Below are 14,149 nucleotides of genomic sequence, written 5' to 3'. Positions count from 1 at the left end.
TCTCAGTTGCATGGCAGGCGTCAGTTTAAATGTCAGAACTGTTCCTTTAATCCTGAACAGCAGAAACAATTCATTTCACTGCGTAACTGAGTTTATACTAGATGTCTTCTGCCCCCTGCAGGAGGGACGTATTTGTGGACCTTAACATACCTTTTTACTGAGAGTTTCGCTCGAGTGTCTTTATGAAGTGATTTCAAATGTAACTGAACGCATTTCATTTTTATTTCTCCTCGACGAAAAGAAAGCGGTGCCTTGCGAAAGTATTCAGCCCCCCTTGAACCTTTCAACCTTTTGCCACTTTTCAGGCTTCAAACATAAAGATCTAAAATCTTTATTATTTTGTGAAGAATCAACAGGTGGGACATGATCGTGAGGTGGAACTAAATTTAATGGATATTTTAAACTTTTTTTAACAAATAAAAAACTGCAAAGTGGGGCGTGCCACCAAGTTTTAGCGCAATATCTGGAAAACTGACTGAGTTCTAATCATTTACGTCTTGAGGTCAGTTGTCTGTGGCAGCCATCTTGATTGACGGTACCTTTTTAAAGTCTTCAAAGTTTATTAACATCTTTTATTCAAGTGTTTAATCTGAGATCGTTCTACAAATTATCGTCTCCAGCTGCAGTCACGAGCTTGACCTGCTTTTTATTTAAGTTTGTTATTTTTTGCCAATATGACAATTTAGTGTATCCAAATAAAACAAATTTATAAATTGGTAATCAAAACTTGATCTGATGTCTGTATGTTTTGTGCAGATTTTATTTGTAGTTTCGAAGAAAAGGTACAAAAAAATCAGTCTGAACACAGTTGAACTGGTTTATTATTTTTAACAAACAATCTTCTGTGTGTGTGTGGTGATCAGTATATGCCGTAGGTGTGTTCCTTCCCGTCTCTGTATCGGTCCAGGTAGCGCAGCGGCTTTCCGTGTGGGAATTTGACTTGTGGAGGGTGGTAGACCGGAGGTCTGATGAACTCGAACACCGGCTCCTTCATGTCTGCAGGAGGAAGCAGCAGGCAGACGGGCTTGAGTCTCAACACATGAACACGTGTCTTTATCTTTATGTTTCTATGTCGCAGCTCCTGTTTTTAAATCCTCGTTATTCTCCAGGCAGTTAACTTGTACAACTATAAATCTGTAAAAGTTGGGAAGTTGTGTAGAATGCAAATCTCAAACCCGTATTTATTCACAGTGGAACATAGTAAACATATCAAAGAAGAAGCCAGAAACACAGCTGTCTTCTCCGGTGAAAAGCTTGTTTAAAAAGAACTGAAACTGTGAGAAACTGATCTGTGGTCAGACAAATTCATTTTGGAAACCACAGACACCTCGACCTTCGTGCTAAAGAGGAGAGGGACCATCCAGCCTGTTATTCAATTCAAAAATACTTTATTAATCCCAAAGGGAAAATAAATGTTGTAGCTCATCATCCTGGTGTGGTTAAAGGGTTGTTATAGATGCTGATGGCTGTGGGCAGGAAGGATCTCTTATAGCGGTCTGTCCCGATGTGTCCTCGGTCCTGGTGTCCTCAAAGAGCCCCACCAGGTGAGCCTCGCTGGCCTCCTGTGGAGCCATGACGACCGAGCTCAGGAAGCGCAGGTCTGTCTTGAAGTCTTGGGGCGATCTCCCAGACCAGGTGCTAGAAGAGCAGCTTCTGGATGAGCTGGTTGTGGTGGATCTATCTGAGAGCCACGGTACCGAGCCTGTAGCGGTGAGGCTTCTTCACTCCGCTCTTACAGGCAGCTTTGGTGGCGAGCTGCTTCCTGGGAGCTTTACCTTCCCTGGATTTACGGGCGGTCTGCCTGGTTCTGGCCATGACCGGGGTTCCTCAAGGTTCCTCTGTAAATATGTGAGCTGTAAATCAGCTGCTCCCGGTTGTAAAAAAACAACACGTTGTTGTTATGCCTTATAACAAATATCCAAAAGGAAAAAAAGTTTCAGTAAAACTCCTTCCAGCTGCACAGCATCCGATACCAGAGGAAATAATGATTTGCATCCAGAAAAAAGAGGAATTAAAGTTTTCAAAAGCCATATCTCAGAATGAGTAACAGAGCTGCTCCAACCTGCAGCCATCTTGAACGGCGCAGTTCTAGAAGTCAGCGCAAAGTTTTGGAACAACATATGCTCTCATCCAGCAAAGGTCCCAGCAAGAAAGACAGGACTGTTGAACAGCTAGAATCCTACATCCGACAGGAATGGGACAACATTCCTCCAAAACCTCCAGCAGCTGCTCTCCAAGGTTCTACCTGATTTCTTCCAAAAGGAAATGGATGCTTTTTTTTTTTTTTAGTTTCAACATTTATTATGTTTACTGTGTTCCACTGTGAACAAAATGTGGGTTTATGAGATTCTCACTGCATTCTGTTTTTATTCACGTTTTACACAATGTCCTGACTTTTTTGGAATTAGGGTGGAACGTTCACGTGCTGTGGATTTATCTTCTGACGTTAACCGAGTAAAAAGGCGACTCACTGAGCGTGTCGTGGAAGGTGTTGGTAACAGACGGGTCCCACTGGCTCTGGAAGAAGGCCAGGCCTGCGGGTGTCATGTCCTCCTGGTGTTTCCTGTAGAAGTCAACTGTCTTAAATGTGCGATCCACCAGAGAATGGCTGAGGGGGGGAGCGACAACAGGTGCTCAGAGTTTATGAACGCATTAAAGTTACTCATACAGACCCAGCAGATGGATACTTTATTACAATATGGATCAACATAAGCTGCCGTCTAGAGACGACATCTTAGTGGACAAAAAAACAAAAAAATGTTGCTTATTTTAGTAGGACAATATGAAATACTAAAGTTTAAAAACAAAGATCTCGTGCAATCGGTTGGAGCTCGTGTGTGATTGGTGACGTTCGCTTCTCACCATGGAGCCGGCCTGACGTCTTCCAGGAAGTTGATGGGCCTGTCCTGCTTGAAGAGGACGTAAACGTAGCGGTGGAAGCCCGTCCCTCTGGCAGGGAAGGGGGGCAGGTAGTGACACAGCTCCTCCCCGTCCTGCACGGCTCCTCCTGGTATGTTCCCCCTGTGGGGGCGCAGGGCATTTTAATGGTAGGCGCTCTGTTTGAATTTGATATTTACATTGGTTTTTTGTATTTTATTTTAGGAAAATGACTTGAACTACTCACACAAGCCAGTGAACGTACTCTGCTTCGTCATCCAGGAGATGCTCGTCTGAAAGAAAAAAAAAAAAGATATTTTAGTTCAGTTTCATTGGGGGGATGCAGAGACTTGTGTGGCTCTTTGTTACAAGCGCAGTTCCACAAACATATCTCATTTTATTCACAATGGAACATGGCAAACGGATCATATGTTAAACAAAGAAATTGGACCATTATTTGGAGGTAATTTTGAATTTTACGGCAGCAACACATCTAAAACAAGATAGGGCAGAGGCAACAAAAGGCTGTAAAAGTAAGTGATAAAAATAAGAATCAGCTGGAGGAGCATTCTGTAACTAATTAGGTTAAATGGCAGCAGGTCAGTAAGAGGACTGGGGATAAAAAGGGCATTTTAAAGAGGCTGAATCCCTCAGATGTAAAGATCGGCAAAGGTTCACCAGTCTGAAACTACATCTAAAATAGTGGAGCAATTTCAGAACAATGTTCCATAATGAAAAATAAGGATGACTTTGAATATCCTATTATCTACAGTTCATAAAATCATCTAAAGGTTTCAAAAATCTGCAGAAATCTCTGAGCTCAAACGACAAGACTGAAAGTCAGTATATGATGTCTGTGATCTTGGGGCCTCAGGGGGCCACTGCGTTAAAAACAGGTCTGATTCTGTTCTGAACATCACTGCATGGACTCAGGAACACTTGTCTGTAAACACAGTACACCATGTCATCCGCACATGCTGCTTAAAGCTCTATCAGGCAAAGAAGAAGCCAAATGTGAAAACCATCCAGAAACACCACCATCTTCTCTGGGCCGAAGCTTGTTTAAAATGGACTGAGGCTAAGTGAAAAACTGTTCTGTGATCAGATGAATCTACGTTTGTTCTTCTTTTTGGAAACCACAGAAGAAGAGTCCAGGTGCTGAACTGATCTGTCCTGGCTGCAGTCCAGACCTCTCACCAATTATAAACATTTGGTGAATCAAGAAACAAAATACCCAGAACTGAGCAGCTCCAATCCTCCATCAGACAAGAACGGGACAACATTTCCCTCCAAAACCTCCAGCAGCTGCTCGCCTCACTTCTTAGACGTTTACAGACCATTTTGATATGTGTCACTACCATAAAACTGAAATTTCCCTTATTTTTTCCTAAAATTGGTCTGATTTCTTAGTTAATTTGTTCACAATGTTCACATGCGAATAACATATAGGTTTATGCCAATCATTGCATTTTTTTTCCTCCACATTTTCCACAACACCACAGTGTTTTCAGAGTCGAGGCTGTACAGTTTAGGAAATCTCCTGCAATAGCCGGCAGCTGACCTGGAGAGGTGAGGAGGAGGGTCCACAGGGAGTCTTCCTCTGCATCAAAGCTGATCTGGGGGGCTGACGCTGCCTGGAGAGAGAAGCAGATAAACACAACAACAACAACAAAAACAAAAAAAAAAAGAGTTAGATGGGCTGAGAGAAAAGGCGACTTAAAGGGAAACTTATCTGTGCCTTTAAACAAACTTCAGTAGGTGTGAGCCGATTCCCAAAATGCACTTGGCTGCCTTTGTCCTGGCTGTAGCCGATACAGAGTGTGACATGAGGTAGGAAATACGCCTTGGGGAAGAGATCTCTGAAGACCCCGTAGTGGTCTGCCAGCCTCTTTACATGGAAGTGCCTGCTGGTTTTCTCCCACTCGTCCTGCACGCGATCCAGAGGGATCTTAACTGGTGGACCAAAGAGAGGAAAAAATACTTTTTTTTTACCAAAAGTAGCCGAATAATCCAGTAGAAACGTCACTATCAGAAGGGCAGAGCTTACAAGTGCGAAGACGGGACGTCCTCTCCAACTCCGCACTCCTCTTGTTGTCCTTTAACAGCTGCCTCCTCTCCTTTGCTTTTTTCGTCCTGCTGGGTTGACAGTAAGGCAGTCCGATGTCCACCAGCTCGGCACCTTCAAAACAACAACAGCAACAACTCCTCGGTCACAACAAACCCTCTCCGCAGCACCAGAGCCCGCCGGTCGAACTCCTCACCGTGCTCAGGGTCGGCTTTCTTCACGTGGCTCCTGTAGGTCTTCCACCACACGGCTTTGTTCTTCGCCTCCTCGGCCTGCTTGAAGTATCGATTGTAGCTGCGATACTTCTCCAACGACTCCAGGTCGGACACGTCGAACTCCTCATTCGGCATAGGCCCCAGGGGAGGAAGCCACTTCCTGAGGAACGCTGCCAAAGTAAAAACAAAAAATGTTAAGTTGAATCTTTCTGGGGTTCCACGAACCTAAAGCATTCCTTGAAGGAATGCATATCACCCGCTTCCTTTCATGCCAGTGTTTGAAACTAAGATTGTCTTGATGTGACGGGACGGAGTTAGACTCGTTTTGTTCAGACCTCGGAAATGATACGCATGGTCTCGTGTCATATCTCCCAAGATGGCTTGGTGCTTGGAGTACGTTTCATGAATGACTCTCAGCTACCACCGCATCAAACTTCAGCTCTTTCTGTGCAAATCAGAGTAGGTTGCAGCCATTTTTGTGTTGGCTAGGGTCAATAGGCTGTGGCAGCCAGCTTGAATTGGGGAGCCTTCAGAAATTAAAGTTTTAGGTGTGCAGTCTTTGATTACTTTTTTAAGTGTCATTAAAATCCATTCAGTGGTTCTTGAGATATTTTGCTAACAGACAGACACACACACACACACACACACAAGCACGAGCAAAAACACTTCTGCCTTTGGCTGTGGCGGGTGATCAATATGTCTGTTGGTGCAGCGGGTCCTGAGGAGGTTCTGCGCATGCGTGGGTCATGCCTGTTATGCTAAAATTGGAAACTATCCTCCATCGTGCATGGCTGGTTGACCGGGTATACGCCAGTGCCTCTAAAAACAAACTTATAAATGAAATATTTCTGAATCAAATCAGAAATATTGACTATTTTTTTCCCACACAGTGACCGTGTAGTTTGTTATATTTGTACAGGGAGTTTAGAGTTGATGACATTCTCCGTCTTGGGAGAGGACACTGCTATCGTGATGTACCGAGGCTCTACTTTCAGCCTAACATAAGACACTGACAGGAAAAACAAAAACCACTGAACATATTATTAATTAGTAATGTTACAGTACCTGTTGCAACAAAGGTCCTCGCATTACCAGCCCATAAATCTAGTCCAGGTCGCAAAGCAAAGAAACGAAACGTGCGCAGCGCCATCTTGGAATTATTTTTTTTTCGATACGGCAACCGAGAGGACCAAACAAATCCCGCAGTCAAACGCTTAGCGGTATTAAATTTCTAAATATTTTAACACAGAAATCACACAGCAAAAATACTCTACTGCTGTCAGCCACGGGCAAAAAAACTGTTTATGTTCTGGTAAAATGATTATTACATTGTTTTCAGTTTTGGTATAAAATAAATAAGACAACTTTAATTTTAGATTACTGCTTCCACTAATTTTGAACACTTTTAATATATTGTGACACTGAAAACCCGCTATAGTGTTACAAAATAGCGTATCTAAATGCAAGCGTGAATAATTTAGACGTAACAGTAGTATAGTAGCTACTTCTGTAACTGTAGCAGCAATCCACCTGGTCCGTCCAGAGTGTTTGTCCTTTTTCCGACAGCCCGTGAAGGTATCGAACACAACTTTAAACCGATACTTTACAAAAAGCTACCTCCTCCTGTCCTCTCGTTCCTCTTTGTTGTTCTGTACACTTTAATCTGAAACCGTCATGTTTAACGTGCTAATAAAATAAAGTTGCGTTTTTAAAGTGCTGTGAGTGCGGAAGGCATCATTTACTAACATGGTCAGCGGCGGAAACGTGCCAATCAAGGAAGAAGGAGATGGCTCGCGTCATGACTGCGTGTGACGTCACCCGAGGGACGCTTCCCCATTCCGTCGCTCTGCACAAACGTATCCGATGAAGCGGTAAGAATTACTGCGTTGTTACTGTGTTCTATTTGAGTGCCGAGACCATTAATGGGTCTTCATTTAGGTCGTTTCACCGTTTTAATATTTTTGGCTAATGATATTTGTCCCCAGGAGGGTTGGGGCTCATAAAAAATTACCTAAATGTAGGCTAACATACGATAGCTTTCTCTCCCACCTTGCTATCAGCGACAGTCACTGTTTTCGTGTTAATGTTTAATGTAATGTTGTTCTGACACTCGAAAAGATATCAACTTGTAAAAGGTGCTTACGGTTTCTGTCTCACTAAGTATCAGCATCATCTTTTCTCCTAAAGGTACTCATTGCAAACTATAAAATTAGTCATGGAGGAGGGGATCCTGAGCTACGCCAAATGGTGCGTTTTGAAAGAGTTTATTACAGTAGTTCTCCAGAAATACTGATATGTAATTCTAAAATGCGGGTACACACGCAGTGTAAACAAAGCACTCAGCTGAAGGCCCCCCGAAAACCACACCTACACTAGGCTGGCCATAGTCTTTGTAAAGAGAAATATGGTGGAATGGGACAAGTGTGGAGTCAGAATGCTTAGTTGGGAATATGAAGTGAATCTGCTGCTAAAGGTGGGAGAAAGTAGGAAGAACGAGTAAGACAAAGCTCAGATCCTGTTCACGTGCTTTACTCAATGAATCTGAGCGTAAATATGCACCAGAATTGTCAGATTTCTCGATCCCAAATGGCTCTTCTGTCGTTGCCCTGTTTTCAGTCACCTCAGCTGTTTTCGTAGGTAAACACCTTTGAGGATTAGCTTCAGATCCAACGCGCCGATAACTTGTGAGTGTTCTCTTTACTGCAGTGGTGCGCGCGCTCTCTACGAACATGGAGCCTCACAATCCGAATCTAACCTGCGCCATCTGCCTGGACCGTTTCAAAATCCCCGTGACCATCCCCTGCGGTCACACCTTCTGTAAGGACTGCATCAACGCTCACTGGGACACCAAGATCCAGTCCGGAATCGGCCCCCAGTGCCCCATCTGCAACGAGAAGTTCCCCACCAGGCCGAGCCTGAAGCGCAACGTGTCCCTGTCGGTGCTCGCTGAGGCTGAAAACAGCACAGTCCCCTTGTGCGGGGAGCCTCAGGTGAGGGCGGGCGACGGGGCGAAAGCCATGCGGCTGTGCGACCGACATAAAAAGCCTCTCGTTTATTACTGCAGGCAGGACAAAATGCCTGTGTGCTGCACGTGCGGCATCTCAGAATGCACGAAGCACGAGAAGGTCTTGCTGGAGGCAGAGAGGGACACTCAGGAGGTATGGCGCGGCAGCGTTGTTCAGAAAACAGCTGCGTGCAGAAGATAAAAACCTTGTTTTGTTCACATTGTGTTTTGCCTACAGCTGGTGCTGCAGAAAAAGAGCAAAGAAGTGGACAAACTGCTCGAGGAGACGGAGAAAAGTATAGGTGACCTGGCTGAGAATATCAATCATGCCAAGGTGACGTCTCAGTTTTTATATGTATGAACAATCCACACAAGGACAAAATTACACCTGCAGGCTCAAATATATTCATACACCCCCACTAATATTTGGTTAATTGTCTCTTAGCGAGTTGTTCCTCGACCGCACACTTTTTGTAGCCACCAACAAGCTTTCTGGGCTCATTCTCAGTCCACAAAGTTTTCATCAGGCTGAAGTCGGAGCTTGGGGAAGGGTCATAGCAGGAGCTTAATGTTGGCCTGATTTAGCCAGTCAGAATCCAGCTGTTGATCTGAGGTGAAACTGAAGAATTTGGAGGTAGTCCACTTTGTGCACAGTTGGTCTTAGGCGGAAAAGCCTCACCTCGAGTCCTCCAAACGTACTCTTTGTCATTGTGGCTCAAACTTAGTCTCGTCTGACAATCAGACTGTTCTCCAGAAGACATCTGGCCCGTCCGCTGAGCTTGAAGGAGCTTCTTTCTTGGTCTGTACTCTCTTAGTCTCAGTCTTAGTCGAACCGATTTCCCTTACATATGAGAGAGACAGTTTGGGTCTTTTTCAGACCTTGGCAAAGTGGCGACACATCCAAACAACTTGTACTTACATGCAAATGTTTAAGCCTTCGCCCTTATTCCGCAAGCCACAGAACGCAACTGAGCTTTCTCCATCACCAGGTGACTCTTGAGCAGACGTCGTCCTGGATGAAGGTCAAGTTCTCCACCCTGATCAGAGTGCTGACCGAGAAGCAGGAGGCCACGGAGCGCTTCGTCTCGGAGCAGAGGGAGGCGTCCATCGCCGAGGCGGAGGCACAGCTGAGCCAGCTCAGGGGTCGCTCGCAGATCCTCCGGGAGAGCCAGGCCCAGATAGCAGCTCTGTACGCTCTGTCCGACACGGACCTCATCAGGGTTTGTACCTCCACCCCCCGACCCCCCCACCTTCATGCTGTCAGTAATTAGGTCCTTTGAAGCTCTTTATTGAACCAGAATTCAATCTGGAAATCCCTATTTTTTAACAAGCCATTAAACTTAATATTAAATCAATATACACTCAAAATGTCCATTAAAAGGCATAAATATGCCTCTAAGATTAATCATGAATACTGCCTTCAGATACAGTTTTGTACAGATTAATATTTAAAATTAAACAATACAATAATCAGACTTCTGGCAGCTTTTATTTCATGGTCTTTGATTGGCGTGACCAAGGTTGCAAAAGTAGAATTTTGTCTGACACTTTGAGCTTTTAAAGAAGCTCGTTGTGTTTCAGTGTCGTTTCAGTTTCGAAAACCTTGTTTCAGAGTGCTGAGGCAGGACAGTTGTTCTCGATCGTTTCGTTATGACCGTCCTGTAAATAAGAGGCAAACCAATATGGTGGAAACAAGATGATGTTGCTGGCTGTGTGCTGTCAACTCAGATGTGTTGACGCGCTAAATCATTCTGACTACTGTGTGGGATTTTACTGACATCTAGTGGCTCAGATAGAAAACACATCAGTTCTTAACACCCACACACACACACACACACACACACCATAGTGACCACAAGCAGAGCTCTGTGTCCCAGTAAGATGGCCCGTTGGGGTTCTTACAGCTGCTTTTTTTTTCCCGCCGCACACGTGTCTTCACAGGAAGCGACGCTTGTCGAAGTTCCCCGTTTCACAGACGTTACCACAGACGTGTCACCAAACCTTCAGGATCGGTTAAACGGTGTCACCGACGTCCTGTCCCGGGTCTCAAAGCTGGTGTCCGAGGACCTGGAGAAGGCTGTGAGCACCGCCGTGGAACCGGAGAAGGACGGTAACCTGCCTTTTGGAATGTCGCTCTTTCTGTAGCTGGTTTGTTGGGTTAGATTGTGTGTGTGTGTTTTCTCTGTCTTCTCATGTTGGTTTTGGCTCTCCAGGCTCCCCTCAGGATAAGAGGCCAGTTTTAGCCGTGGTTCCCAGTCCTGCTGCTCCGAGCCAACCTGGCAGGAACGAAGGCCTCGGTGCTTGTGAGTCCTGCTTGCTTGAGTCATGTACAGTATGACGCACGATGCTTCTCCGAGAGGTTAGGAGCTTTGATTTGCTTTAATCTTGTCTCTCCTGCAGACCGATGCTCGCTGACCTTTGACCCTCGGACGGCCAACGGACACCTGTTTCTGTCCCAGGAGAACCGGAGGGCGGAGCACCTGAGCTCCGGCCCTCGGCCTGTCCCTGAGGACGACGCTCGCTTCGATCACACCTGGCAGGTGCTCTGCTTTCAGGGCTTCGCTCACGGACAGCACTACTGGGAGCTGGAGGTGTCCAAACCCTGGGCCTACCTCGGGGTAACTAAACGCCACCGAGTGGCTCAGTACGCACAGGATTCTGTGCTCATCTCGGCACTTTAATGTGCAAAAATAACAATCTTCTTGTATAACCTGGATTTTGATAGAGTCGGGGGGGTTGTCTAAAATGTAAATAAAACACAATTCGTAAATCTCATAAACACATATTTTACCCGCAGTGGAACACAGTGAACAAATCAAATGTTGAAACTAAGATATTGTGTCGTGTTACGGAAAAAAAATAAGGTAATTTGGAAATCGATGGCAGCAACTCATCTCCAAGAAGTTGGGACATATTTCCCTCTGTGAAGCATCCCCTCTCCTTCGAACATTAGTCTGTAAACATCCAGGAGCTGAGGAGAGCAGCTGCTGAGAGATTTGGAGGGAATGTTGTCCCATTTTTGTCTGATGGAGGATTCTAGCTGTTCTACAGTCCTGGCTCTTCTTTGTGGGACTTTATATGTTTTATGATGGATCAGCTGTCTTCAGCTGGTGAGAGGTCTGGACGGCAGGCAGGTCAGTTCAGCACCTGGACTCTTTTAGTATTCAGTATAGTTTAGTATTGTAAATAGTATAGTTTAGAGTAGTAAATATGAAAAAGACATTGCCTGGATGGGAGCACATGTTGTTCTAAAACCTGTATATACTTTTCTGCATTGATGGGGCCTTCCCAGAGGCACTAATGCACCCCCATACCATCAGAGAGGAACTAGGGGCGGATAACAGGCCGCATGGTCCCTCTCCTTTTTAATATAGGATTTCAAAAAAGGAAAAAAAAACAGTTACATTCTTCTGACCACAGAACAGGTTTTCAGAAAAGTTTGGATCCGACCTGTTTTGAATGCAGTGATGTTTGAGAGCCCGAAGGATCACAAGCAGCAGATTTCTCTGTGTTTTGATGATATTGTGATGTGTAGATGATGAGATATTCAAGCTCTTTCCAATTTACTGTTGAGGAACTATGTTCTGAATTTATTAGATGCATTTTCTTGCAAACTGGTGAACCTCTGCCCACCTTTACGTCTGAGATTCAGCCTCTTTAAAAATGCTCGTTTTTCCCGTCGTCTTACTGACTTGTTGTCTAATTCGTTACAAAATGCTCCTCCAGCTTTTTCTTATTTGTTCCAGTTACTTTAATAGCCTTTTTTGAGATGTGTTGCTGACATCAAATTTAAAATGACCTTACTTCCCCCACAAAATAATGGTAGTTTAAACATCTAATATCTTTACTTTGTTCCGTTGTGAATTATCAATGGGTTTATGAGATTTGCAAATCATTGCATTCTGTTATTCACATTTTACACAAAATTCCAACATCTTTAGAATCCTGCCACCTTCTCTTTGTCATGCTCCGTTTTTCTATTTTTGTTCTGTGTCAATTTGTGTTTCTCTCAGCTCCCTTCAGACCAAATGTTTTTCATTTATTTATGTTTTCTAGACATTAGAAACGGTTTTATTTGTATAATAAGTGGAGTTCCTAAATGAGTAAAGAAATGGCGATTTTATATATTTGTTCACTTTCACATTTATTAGTCTTTACAGATCAGAAACAGGAGAAAAACCTAGTTTCTCCTTTCTGTCGTGTCCCAGGTGACCTACGAGACCATCCCCAGGAAGGAGAAGGGCAAGCGATGCATGGTGGGCATGAACGAACTGTCCTGGAGCCTGCAGCTGGACGAGCACCAGCTGTGCGCCTGGCACAACGGGCGGCAGGAGAGGCTCGCCGGCCCCTCCCATCACAGCCGCATCGGCATGCTGCTGAACTACGAGGCCGGCACGCTCACCTACTACGGCGACGGACAGACCCGCCTCCACGCCTTCCACTGCGCCTTCACCCGGGAGCTGTTCCCTGCCTGCTGGATAGGAGAGGGGGTCAGCGTCACCCTCTGCTCCACGTGAGCCGACGCGGGAAAAAACTCCCGTTGTCCATTTCCGGCTGTTTTTTTTTTTTTTTTTTTTTTACATTTTCCTTTACAAAACTGTCATGTTTTTAGTTTCAAGTCACCACTCGGTGGCGAAAGACACTCCTCTTTCGCGGCCTCACAGCTCCACTTCTCACTCCTTCGTCCTGGATGATCTTCCCAGCATTTAGAGAATCACATTAGGTCGGAAAAATCCCATCTCACCGCAGCATGTAGTGCTTTTTTTTTGTGTTGTACTGAAAGACATTATGCTACTAATACAGACAGAGGAACTACTAACATAACATGATGGGTTTTATAATTCTAACAGCTACTACTCTTATTCAAACAAGGTGTTTGATTCCAAATTAGACGTGCTGAAAACGCAGCAGTACAGCACGGTGTGGTCAGACGTTTCTAGACCCTCGTCCTGTTTTACAGTTCGTTTTTTTTTTTTTAGTCGTATTATATTAAATGAAAATGTTGTGAGCTGTAACACAGCTATGAGGAGTTATTTTACAGTCGTGTTAAAAAAAAAAAAAAGACGCTTTCCCACGTTCTAAAATACCTCTAGTGCACAGAAACGCGCGACAGATTGCACCACGTCTTTATTTATTGAACAGAAATGAAGCCAAAAAAAAAAAAAAAATTATGTGTGTCTGTGTGTGTGTGTGGAAATAAGTCCACCCCACGATTCAACGTCTTCAGCAGAGATAACTGGAAGTTCTGTTCGACGTGGTTAGGCCCACTCTTTTTCACGTCTCTTCAGTTTGTTTGATTTCAAAGAGGTGCCCACACATTCGCTCAGCAGCAGCCGGCTGCTACTCTCCTTCCGTCCGATTGAATCTTGGAGTGGGAGGAGTTAGTACGCCACAAACGGTATTTCCGTTTGGTTTTTGTCGAATACGTAATGACACGGTGGGATCTGTTGTGTCCTTTTGTGTGCTCGATGTTTGGTTTTGGGACGACGGTGTGAAAGCACCCAACAGTTATGCTAGAATTTGCTGCACTTTTTAAGTTGTCTCTAGGCACCGTTTTGATGAGTTTTTCTTCGTTAGTTTACTTGGAATGCGAGCATCGATGTGAACTGTGACGTGATTAAGGTACTTGAGGCTCGGGATTCTTTTGGGGGGGAAACTGGATTTGCACAAGTGGTCCAAAAGTTTAGATGTTGGCTGATGACTTTGATTGATGACAAGCACGTCACTCCTCCTCTTCCTCACCTTGGAATACCCCTTCAACCCCCCACCCCCTCGTGTCTAAGGTTGTCGTTTAAATCCCATCGTCATGCGACAACGCCGCTGCGCACAGAAATAAAAAACAAGTCTCTTTCACGAGTCGAAAAGCCATTTATTCAGATTCGATCCAAACGCGTACATGCATCTGCTGAGATCATGCTTTGTTTTTTCCTATTTGAGCCACTCCACACGAACTGTTCAATAAACGAGTTGGGGGGGGGGGGGGGAAAA

General features: G+C 44.7%; 2 protein-coding genes across 3 annotated transcripts; one reads left to right on the top strand and one right to left on the bottom strand.

The window, feature by feature from the left end:
* Positions 1–803: 803 nt before the first annotated feature.
* On the bottom strand, positions 804–6,376 carry mrpl38 (mitochondrial ribosomal protein L38). Of its 2 annotated transcripts, none has more exons than XM_017416138.3 (9): positions 6,223–6,376; positions 5,139–5,327; positions 4,925–5,056; positions 4,628–4,830; positions 4,439–4,511; positions 3,125–3,170; positions 2,863–3,021; positions 2,472–2,608; positions 804–996 (listed from the first exon to the last, which is right to left on the bottom strand). In XM_017416138.3, the coding sequence occupies exons 1-9, from the start codon at positions 6,305–6,307 to the stop codon at positions 860–862; spliced, it is 1,161 nt and encodes a 386-aa protein (XP_017271627.1). In that variant the 5' UTR covers positions 6,308–6,376; the 3' UTR covers positions 804–859. The 2 variants fall into 2 exon arrangements, with proteins under 2 accessions (XP_017271627.1, XP_017271628.1); XM_017416139.3 differs by having other exon boundaries at positions 2,472–2,563.
* A 571-nt stretch (positions 6,377–6,947) lies between these two features.
* trim65 (tripartite motif containing 65) lies at positions 6,948–14,143 on the top strand. The gene is made up of 8 exons (XM_017416135.2): positions 6,948–7,028; positions 7,864–8,315; positions 8,400–8,495; positions 9,151–9,381; positions 10,103–10,271; positions 10,375–10,464; positions 10,562–10,779; positions 12,370–14,143. The coding sequence occupies exons 2-8, from the start codon at positions 7,887–7,889 to the stop codon at positions 12,676–12,678; spliced, it is 1,542 nt and encodes a 513-aa protein (XP_017271624.1). The 5' UTR covers positions 6,948–7,028; positions 7,864–7,886; the 3' UTR covers positions 12,679–14,143.
* The last annotated feature ends 6 nt before the right edge of the window (positions 14,144–14,149 follow it).

The sequence above is a fragment of the Kryptolebias marmoratus genome, linkage group LG17 (assembly GCF_001649575.2).
Source record: "Kryptolebias marmoratus isolate JLee-2015 linkage group LG17, ASM164957v2, whole genome shotgun sequence".
Taxonomy (NCBI): domain Eukaryota; kingdom Metazoa; phylum Chordata; class Actinopteri; order Cyprinodontiformes; family Rivulidae; genus Kryptolebias; species Kryptolebias marmoratus.
Note: the sequence above shows the minus strand (reverse complement) of the source record. Positions and strands in the feature narration are given on the sequence as shown.

Coding starts and splice junctions, on each gene's coding strand:
- mrpl38 (XM_017416138.3), bottom strand. CDS start 6,307: ATGGCGCTGCGCACGTTTCGTTTCTTTGCTTTGCGACCTGGACTAGAT. Junction 4,831..4,924: donor GACGTCCCGTCTTCGCACTT/GTAAGCTCTGCC, acceptor TTGGTCCACCAG/TTAAGATCCCTCTGGATCGC. Junction 2,609..2,862: donor GACGTCAGGCCGGCTCCATG/GTGAGAAGCGAA, acceptor TCCCCCCCTCAG/CCATTCTCTGGTGGATCGCA.
- trim65 (XM_017416135.2), top strand. CDS start 7,887: ATGGAGCCTCACAATCCGAATCTAACCTGCGCCATCTGCCTGGACCGT. Junction 9,382..10,102: donor CCGACACGGACCTCATCAGG/GTTTGTACCTCC, acceptor GTGTCTTCACAG/GAAGCGACGCTTGTCGAAGT. Junction 10,780..12,369: donor AACCCTGGGCCTACCTCGGG/GTAACTAAACGC, acceptor GTCGTGTCCCAG/GTGACCTACGAGACCATCCC.